This window comes from Sinocyclocheilus rhinocerous, unplaced genomic scaffold (genome assembly GCF_001515625.1).
Source record: "Sinocyclocheilus rhinocerous isolate Xijiao unplaced genomic scaffold, SAMN03320098_v1.1 scaffold4022, whole genome shotgun sequence".
Lineage (NCBI taxonomy): Eukaryota > Metazoa > Chordata > Actinopteri > Cypriniformes > Cyprinidae > Sinocyclocheilus > Sinocyclocheilus rhinocerous.
Window position 1 is genome coordinate 65,854 of NW_015665868.1, and position 11,078 is coordinate 76,931.

At 35.1% G+C, this 11,078-nt stretch overlaps 1 protein-coding gene across 1 annotated transcript in view; it reads right to left on the reverse strand.

Moving 5' to 3' along the window:
- The window catches only part of LOC107731610 (calponin homology domain-containing protein DDB_G0272472-like), a 51,323-nt gene that overhangs the window by 20,666 nt on the left and 19,579 nt on the right, over positions 1-11,078 (reverse strand). The window contains 1 exon segment of the mRNA XM_016542733.1: positions 8,088-8,237. Coding sequence (XP_016398219.1) covers positions 8,088-8,237 — 150 coding nt within the window.

Genomic DNA, 11,078 nt, shown 5'->3' on the forward strand with positions numbered 1-11,078 from the left:
TTTTCCCCATCCCACTGCAACTCGTGTGTTTTTAAATGAAAAATGTACTCTGTGTGATTGGCTTTCCGCCCTTTGTATTAAACTATGCATACATACATGATGCTGTTTTGTTTATAGTTGTTTAAGCAACTTAATTAATTATAATGGTTTATAAACATTATTTTAAACATTATGCACTTTTTTCACAGATAGTCATGTTATCTTATGCTTTGAATAAACGTGCATTAGTAATATTTTGCTTGATGTGCCCTCTTGTGGCCTCAGAAGAGAAGCCAAAAGCTTTTCTTCACCCTAACTGAAGTTATGCATTTTAAATTTGAATATAATTTGAATTTTGATAATACTTAAGTACAAAATTTGAATTGAGTTTTTCAGCCATTTTGACAGCCCTAGTTCATACTACATTTTAAAAAAGGTCTTGTATATAAAACCCTATTCTTAGGTAGTAAAACCTTCTGGGGATTTCACCCAACCCTAAGGCCGTGTGTCCACCAAAGCATTTTTAGCCAGCTGAAAATGCCAGGAGCTCTGCTGACAATGCCTAGCTGTGAGCACTTGGGAGCGCTTCTGCGGCACAGCGTTTTCAGTCGCATTGATACGGAATATCTGCTAAAGTAATATGGTAGACACATGTTTCTCCAAGCATTCTTTTTCATAGCAATATTGTGGTAGTCCGGGAATTCCATCTGGTGATGACTTGAATACTCGCAGACAAGCAATATTACATTCTCCATTGGTGTTCTGTCGTACAAGCAGGGTGTGACAGTTGGTCGGTGTTGTATTAGTCCCGGCCCATCTCCACTGTGATTGGTTAGCTGACTAAAAAGTGACAGTGATGATCGCTGCGTTTTACCCAAAGCTGAACATTCTTCGACTCTCAGCGGCGAGAAAAAAAAAATGCTGAGCGCACAACATTTAGCGTGAAATAAATGCTCAGTGCCTCATCACGTTCATAGCATTTTCAAAAACGCGGTGCTCTTATTGAAAACTGAAAAACAATACACTAGCCTTGGGAAAAAAATGCTTTGGTGGACACGCTGCCTAACACTCTTAAGCACCTGTGGGAGATTTTGTAGAGACAATTTGAGCAACACTTTGGGGTCGACAAACGCGGATACGCGTTTTGTGGCATCTTCTCCTGATAACACCGAAAATAACTTAAATTACACTTTCAGTTTTGATCTTACAGATAAGAGCATCAATCGAATCTGTAAATGGTCTACTTTTATTTGTATACACACATAATAACAACACAACTTTGTACATTTATAAAATAAAGAAAACAAACAGGGTGCGCTGTCTGCCGCCTTGGTCTGCGTGATCTTTATTTAGAAACGCGTCATTAAAATGAACTGTAACTCAGCAAATAGGCCTACTCAACAAAGAGACATGAGCGATATATCTATAGAAAGCTTGACATGTCTACTTTTAAACTAAGCAAAAGGCCAGAGTATACTTCGACCGTCCGCGTCCACATTACGTCATTTTCGTCATCAGGAGGGCTCACGGACAGCTGCGCACCCCATCCGCGTGCAGGCAATTTTTTGAGACTGCGCGGACGGTCTGCGTACAACAGCGCATGCGCGAGGTGAAAGTTGAGACATAATGCAAGTCAAACTGCGCCTGTGTCGAGCTCGTCCATCCGCACTCATCCGCGGTTGAGTATACTTTGAAAGCTGTGCGGACACGGCTGAGCGCAAGACGGAACGACCCTCGGACCCCAGAGGGTTAAAGGAGGGCATTTAACAGGATAGATGTAGGGCTCTATATGAAATGTGTTTTATTTTTTCTCAAACTACATTTATTTTTTTCCAAATTCCGTTTTTTTCCATTTTAATTTTTCTGGATTCCGTTTTTTTTTTCTGTTTTAATTTTTCTGGACTCCTTTTTAATGGTTAAATTACATTTTATCAATCAAAAATCATGTCAAATTAATTAAAATCATGAAACCTATACAATTTAACATCCATTTATTAAAGGTTTAACAAAATTACATGTTTAAGGTCCTATGAAATGTTTTATTTAATTTTTTTATCACCTTATGTTTTATTGTTACCTAATTCTGTGTTTTAGCATGTCTAATTATTTGAATGCATAAAAACAACTTAATTTATTCAAATGTATTCTTGCAATAGCCCTATGAAAGTTTTTTTTTTTTTCTCTCAGAAATTCTGTCGTGCATTTATTTATTTATTTTTGGTTATCAAATGAAGCCATAAACCATTAATTTAATTGATCTTTTAATGAATGAAAATTAAACAAACTTTATTTTTTGTCAAACAATTTACTATTAAAATCAAAACATATTGAAGAAATATTGTGTGATTATTCCTTATAAAAATAAAGTTTTAATAATTTTAGTAGTAGTAGTAGTAGTAGTAGTACCAACAATCTACGGAAAAAAATAGTAATATATTTTTGGCACGATGTTAAACCAAACTTTTATTTTGATGGATTGCTGTGAATACCTTTACATTTCTGTGTATATCGAGGGTGTGAGAACCAGAAAGGCGTAAGTGACATTTCACCAACTGTACAGGAGGGCCAAAACAAAAATTTACTATAGTTTGATCTGACTTTATGTACTGATTTCAATAGTTTATAATAAAAATTTGTACACACATGGATGACAGTATATTTATTGAAAACTATTTTAACATTTATTCAGAAAAAAATAATTAATTTGCGCATCTGATGACAATATGAACAAACGATTACATTAATGAGTTTAAAACCAATAACAATCCATTGTGATAAAATAAAATATCACATAAAAAGTCCTTATAGCAAATTAGTTAATTGAATGTGATTAATTTTACTAAAATAGTAATCTCAGTCACTTAACTATTTGGCAAAATGGGCAACTGAAAAGCCTTTACAGATGCCTTCCCTAGCAGGGCTCGAAATTAACTTTTTTACTTGGTAGCACTGGTGCTCCCAACTTCAAAAAGTTAGGAGCTACATTTACATATAAACTGGTATACTTAAAGTCTGCTAAATTGGAACAACTAATTTTGTATTTAATGCACTTTAATTGTAAGAAAGTAGTGCTGAAGTCCAACTAAAGATATACTGAACTATATTTGATTGTGTTAAAAGTGTTACTTTTGCAAGTATACTTTAGGTACACTTTAAACATCTTGCAATTAAATATAATTCAAAGATCATACAATCCTCATCAATAGTGACATTAAAACACATTTTAGGCTTAATAGTGAGAAATGTGCATTGTGCACAAGTAGTACTCCAAATAAAGTTTAATTATAATTTTTTTATTTATATGAGTATGGAGTGATATGTCAGTAAAAAGACAATAAATAAATCAAATAAAATGTTAATAGATTTGAACTAGTATGAAATCAATGTATTTTCAATACAGTATATTACTATTTTACTAGGGTTTGTAATAAAAAATATGATATCAAATACCATTAAATGAATGATACTGAAGTAATGAATTGCATAACTAATTATTATTAACAATAATAATCCCTTCTCTACATTCTCTCTCTTGTGGATAAGCAGTAACTGAGTGCCTATATGATACACCATGTAACTTACATAGAATGTAAGTTATTGGTTACTACCTGCTAGCTAGCTACACCTCACTGACATTGAATGCTGGATATTTTAAAGGGGCCATACATTGCGGCCGGCTGTTCTGACTCACAGACTGTAAGTAACTTTTTTATATTTAAAGAATTTGACACTGACGATTCAAACGCGATTTTTTTGGGCAGTCTAGAGTAGCACTTGTTGTTTGTCATTTATCCGATCACAAATGTAGACATGGTTTTATGTTACGCTCCGGCCAGACAGGGCATCACACTATGGTAAGGGGCGTGACATTTCCGTCAAACGCTTGCGGTATTCGGCCAATTACAATGCACTGGATAGCTGGCCAATCAGAGCACACCTCGCTTTTCAGACCGATGAGCTTTTTTTTAGCAGCATCATATGACCCCTTTAATTTTCTCCATCATCATCCAGCACTTTGTCACAAAATAAGCTTGATAATACATCTCCAGTAGTTAAAAACGGCTGTCTTCTCATGGTTGACCTACCAGGTAGGTTTGTTCAGGTGCAATAGTTTAATGGACAATACAGAAACGGTTAATTCAAAAAACGGACTTGGTGCTGTCCTACTGCAAGAGGGCAAACTGATTGCATATGCATCGTGTGCTTTGACTGAAACAGAGCAGCGCTACGCGAAAATCGAAAAGGAAATGGTAGCGATTGTGTTCGGGGTAGAACGTTTCCATCATTATGTGTATGGAAGGGAAATTAATGTGGAGTCAGATCCACCCAAAATGTCACTTATGCCCTTCTGGTTCTCACCTCGATATGATATGACTGTAGCTTTACTTAAATTAAACGGTAAAATGCTAATGAAGTACTCTCAGACCAGTTCTGGAGATGTTGTTCATGTATTTATGTCCTCATTTAGTGAGACAGCACACGCTGCAATCACCGCGAACGTCACGTGCGCTTCAGTATGTGCAGTAAACGAAACCGCGCGTCTGCGCCTTTCATTCACACAGACACACAGAACATGCAGGATTCATATTTAAAGTATTTTTGCGGTCTAATATTTACAGATACTGGTCCATGATTTAAGTGTAATGACCTACTTTTGATTAAGTCATTCAAACTTTGACAAATTCCGTGACATTCCGCGTTATACAGTAAATTCCATTTTTGGATTCTGTCCGAGTTTTCCGCGTCCCTATCCACCTTATTTTTTCCCGTAAGAGCGGGCGCGGCCATTTGTAAATTTAATGTGTCTGGCTTCCGGTGTCGTCGTCATCTTCTTTGGAATTTTTGGCATATTCCGCACCACAGGCACATACCGCCACCAACTGTTTATATACATACATGGATGATAGTCCCGTCTCTATTCATATTTTATTTTATTTTATTGTTACGTTTATTTCGGGTTCACCCAAGCTGTATTGGCTTCCGGTGTCATCTGCTTCCATCTATTTTTAGCTGTAAGAAAAGGCTTGTTTTGCTGCTTGATATTGCAAACTGGTGTGTCTTACCATATTATTTTAATGTATTATCTTAATAATGAACACACTGGTTTTGTAGTGCAAACAGTTTTACTGTTTACTGCACTTTGTTATTCTGCTCTACAAAGGCAAAAGACCTTAACTTGCTAGAGTGTGAAACAGAAAAATTACTTTAAATATTTATATTTGTCCAGCCAAATTAATTATAGGTTGGATACTGGAAATCTGGCAATTAGATGTTTTAGTAATGAAAATTATCTACATAAAAAATCTTGAGCTCAAACTTGATTTTTACCCATATTTTGAAGTTTTGAAGACTGTACTCTGCCTTTGCATTGTCTGCAAAAAGTGAGAAGTCACGCCCAGGCAAAAGGCAGTAACTTCCACATTATCAATATTTGGTTGTTGATCGCCATTTACAAAATAATTACACCAGTATAAAATCTAGTGATCATGGTCTATCTCATAGGCTAAAACATATAGTAATATGACTGCATTAATTGTTTTTCTGACCGTAACAACCAGACAAAAAGTTAAACATGTGAGTGGTTACCATTTTAGCTAAAGCAAAACCATAGCCTAATTGCTTTTACAATGACTTGCAAAAAAATAGCCTAACCTAGAACAACTTGTGGATTGATGTGAACGCCAGCAAGTTGGAATAATGCTCAGAATGCTTGTGGATTAAACATCTCCTATGACATTCATTGCCATGGATTTTATCGAGTTACAAGAAAAGGTAGGATATGCATTTAATTGCGAACTGCAACTACTGATTTTATGTGTGATCATGCTACATGATACGCTGTCACGGCATTCAAGTCTACACGCATGCAACTGGATTATTTACGATTACTTATCGCTAGGGCTGGGCGATATATAAAAAAAATGATATCTCGATATTGTCAATTTTTACGATATTCGATATATATCTTGATATGTTTGCATTTGCTTTTAAATAATAAAAAAACATGATTTTATTTTGCCCCCATTAAAAACACAGCAAAAACAATTTAGATAGAACAGCTATTGTTACAAAGTAAATACAAAATGTTTAGTGCAAATTTAAGCAGTTAAAAAAAATCTAGACCAAGTGATCACTTACTGCTTTTTATTAAATGAACACATGTATATGTAACTGAAGTAGTGCAAAACAAGTACAGAAAGTGCATTCTGTCAACTTTTTAGTGCATGCAATTCACAATTTACACTGTGCAACTGGGGGAAATAATTAAAGTGGGATACGTATTTTTTAAGTTTTTAGCTAAGAACACAAATCTGTCAATTGTCTCTGGTTTAAGAGAAGCTCTGTGGCACTAAAAACCCTCTCAGATGGGGAGCTAGTTGTTGGAACACATAGGTATTCAAGTATAATATATACTATATATAATATATATACCAAAGACTTATGCACTCTCTCTGTCTATATTATGAAAACTGGTAAAACAAATGGGCAACTGCAATCATGAAAGCTTGCGTAGTAGAGGCGTGTACAGCAGTCCGCAATAACATGTTGTCTCCTTTTTTGGACGTTCGGCGCGTTCTTTTGGGAAATTATGCTTGAATTTGAAATATTCGATATTCACAATATTTTAAAATTTTACATCGCCATCAAAATTATTGCGATATTATCACTAATATTCGATATATCGCCCAGCCCTACTTATCGCTGCCAATCTAGTCTTTGCTTGTTTACAGTGCTTTGTTATATGGAGCTGTTAGTGATCTATCTAATTCATTTGTCTAATGAAGTGCTTCAGTGAGAGATGTATGAAAGTACCCAGGTTACACTGTAATTTAAAGGCAGCAGACTTTAATGGACAGTAAAACAAAGGCAGAATACAGTAACTCCAGGCTGGTGTACAGTAACTTCATATTGACACATGGCTAAACAAAAGCAGAGTCCTGTTACTCAATTTGAGTGTTCCAAAACAAAGTCAAAGAGCTGTAACTGGTGTTGTACAGTTTGGTGTTCTGCCTTGGTTTCTCCTGGGCTTTTGGAAGTTACTGTTAAGACTAGTGGTGCTCCGATCATGATTTTTGAGGCCGATCACCGATCGCCGATCACAGAAAGCAGTATCTGCCGATACCGATCACCGATACTGATCTTTTTAAAGCCTTCTTCTTATAATTTATAACTATTTATACTGATACTTCAACATTTATTCAGGGCCTGAATTTCATTTTTGAAAATGGGGGAAATTGCATGTCGTGCCAAACCTCTCAAGGCAGCCTCATCAGCTTGAGATAGTTTTTTTGAGATCGGCCTTTTAGAGACCGCCGATCAAACATCCCAACATGATTATCGGCCGATAATGATCGGTAGCCGATCAATCGGAGCACCCCTAGTTAAGACAACCCATTATTTTCTCAAAAAAAACCAACAACAACAAAATTGTCTGAAGATACTTATCCATATGATAAAGGAGGTCTTGAATGTCCCAAAAATACCAATAACTAATTTTTGACCAAAAATGAAGTTACGGTCTTTTGCCTTTGCACGGCAGTATTCTTCTCGTTATTTCCCTACAGCGGCTAATGAACCAGAAGACTCACACATTCACAGAAAACGGCTTACTTCCGCATTGAAAAATAAGGTGGATAGATGTGACAATGTGTTATGAACTTGTACACTCAATGCCAAGAAGGGTAGAACAGAATACTTAAAGTTATGAAGGACATACCAAGTACTAGAGCATTTAGCCTACACATTTTTTTATTTAATCAAGGGTGTTTTTTGCAACCCTTTATTTAAACAAAATAATTTACTATATGTTTAATATACTTAAATTGTGTCATATTTCTATTATTTGTATTAGTAATCATTAAGGAAAAATAAAAAAAATAAAGAAAAAATATAGAAAAAAATTGCATTTCTTCAGAAGGTATGTTCTCAGGGCTTCATACACACACAATTTTACCTAACTATAAAAAATGTTGAAGTAAACACTCCAGAGATCTGCATGAATCATTTAGGTGACAATTTGTGTAAAAAAAATAATAATAATTTTACCAAAAAGTGAGCATTCAAAAAGTCTACATTCCTAAAAACATTCCTGATTTTAAAATACTTACCAACCACACTGTTGTAGTCAACAAGGTCAAACCACACCACACCCACAGACAACCAAGCCCCCAGCAAAGCCAGCACCAACAGCCAGCTAAAGAAAGAGTTTCCCTCTGTCTTTTGTTCACTCTTAATGGCTGTATTTCCACCTGGAGAGTCTGAGAAGACACATACACAGAATGAGATACTCAAAACTACTGTATCTGTCAGAAGCTATCATTCTAAGTTGAATACAAACTAAATGTACACTGAAAATCTGAATGCAGAATTAGAATTAGAAAAAGATTAGGTTTTCAAAAATGCTAGTAATCAAAATCAAAAAGCAATTATTTTATGTAAAATAACTAAATTAAAAAATTAAAATCTGTAAAGTGTTAGTTCACCCAAAAATGAAAATTCTATTATCATATACTAACCCTCATGTCATTACAAATCCATAAGACCTTCATTAATCTTCAGAACATTAATAATTTCCCCCATCCCAATTTTTTAACATTTGGGACTATGGTTTGATAAATATCTTCTCAATAACAAAATAAACACAACAATAATGAGTGGTAAAAAAACAGCAGTTAAGAAAGCATCTGATCATATCAATATGGATACGTTTGCTCAAGCTCTGAAATTTGACACTCCAGTCAAGACATGTCACATTTATTTATATAGCACTTCATACAATTGTTCAGTATTAAACAAGAATAAACATTTTCATTGTCACTTTCAATTAGAATTACAATTTCTATTATAAAGCAGCTCTCCAGTGGGTTTACGTTTTTACTAGCGGACATGTGACCTTGACAAAACCGAACAGAAAGTGGCTCTGGCTGTGAAAATAGATATACATTTTGGCGGGTACTGACTGGTTGGCAAAAAAAGACACTATGGAAAAAATGATATACATTATTAATTACCATGCATGTTCATTTTACTCTATGCAATTTGCATTTCCATACAATTCATTGTGATTACACAAGTAGAAACTGTTGAACACACAGTAATTTTATCCCTCATAGGCTCATTTTCATTGCTGCCAAAATGTAAATATTGCACTACCCTGATTTAAGTCTGTTGGATGCAGACAGGAAAGTTCAGCTAAGCTCAAGCGGTCAGTTTCAAAACTCAAAATGCAGGTATGCTGTGCTATATCCAGCTGAACGCTATGTCATATTCATGTGTAAAATTAGCGTTCGCTGGTCTTTATTGGAGAAAACATGATTCTCAGTATACAAAGACCACTAGATTGATTGCACTGTTGGTTACAGTGTTTACTTGCTTTTTAATCATTTCATTTTTGAAAAATGCCAAAATAGGATTACAGAATTGGTATCAAAATTAAAACTATTAACTTGTACTTTAAAATTATTTTACAGATCTTTTTAATCAAGTTCAAATTATTTATCAAATTGGCTTTTCTAATTATTTTAATAAAATATTATGGTTGTGTTATTTATTAAAAAACAAAAATAAATATAAAAACAAAAATAAAATTAAACTGACTGTAAAAATAAAAGAGTGCCATTAAAAAAACTATATCGGTCCACATTTAGTTCTACAGGTTTGGAACAACATGAGGGTGAGTAAATGACATGTTTTTAATTTTTGAGTGAACTAACCCTTTAATATCAACTTGTTACCCCTACTGGCACTATAGAGCCTTCAGTTTTAAAAATTGGTAGTACTAGATCTTCTGGCATTGTGCCCTTCTTATTCAATGAAAGTACCTGTAACGTCCTGAAATGAGGTCAAATGTTGAATGTAAAAAGCCACAGGGAATGGTTCACTCACAGAGGCGAATAACAAAGGGTTAAAAAATAACACGATCATATAACAGATTGTATTACACTTGACTTGGAAGGTCGTCTGTATGTTACATGCACATACAGACATGTGATCATACTCTAACGGCTCTACTTTTTAGCCCAAACTATGAATGGGGAGTGGCTACATCACCTCACAAGGTTGAGAGGGCCAGTGTAAACCAATTATCAAACTATCAAACATACATTTGTGAAATTAATTCAAATGTAAAAATAATTACAAAAAGTTGTTACAAGCAAAACTATAGTGGCATGTTATGAATGAATGAACTACAAATGGCATGACAGTATAAACAATTTAACAAGCTCACACTTTATGAAAAATACAATACACAAACACACAAAGAGATGAACTTTAGACTTCATGTTCAAACCAGCACTGAGTTCAACAACCCCACGTGAAACATTACACTATATCTGACATGTAGATTTTGCTCACACCACACCAGTAAAAGCACCAGCAAAAACAGCCCACATCTAAACATGTCAGACAATACCTGTCATTGTTGCTCCATGTACACTGGTTTCACCCATCCTTGGGGGTTTCTAGATTTTGCAAACTAAACTGCAAAAGAAAAGCACAGCTTTTACTGCTCACATGAAGTACATCTCACTGGTTTAGCTGCAACATGATATATGCACTGCCTCCTAGGTATTTTTAGAGCTGCTGTACACACACCCTCTTTTGGACCTCATATGGAGACAACAGTTATAGCTAAACACACACATACAAACACAATTGGCCAGTGAGACCACCTCCCTGCGTTTTATTTAAGACAAAAGACCAGACCACACTGCAACTTTTATGAGATTTTTTATTTTTAGGGCTGGGAAAATAAATCGATGCATCGCGAATTGAGAAATGATTCAGCATCGATTCTGAGATTTTCCGAATGCATCGCGATTCTTTCTTGAATCGATTCTGAGCTTAGTTTTGAACAGCAGATGGCACTGCATGCTTTAGAAGCAGCCGTACTCTGCTTGTTTCCAAATCCTTACACACACTTGAACCTAAAATAATCATTCATAAAATTCGAAAAGGTTGAAACTCCTAAAAACACCTTTGCTCATGTGCAAACAAGTGCTCGCACAACTGTGGTGCGGATGATTTAATTTTCCACTCAAATCGAGTCTGGGGTGTGCGATACAGCATCGTCTGCGATAATATGGTAAGTGTTGTTG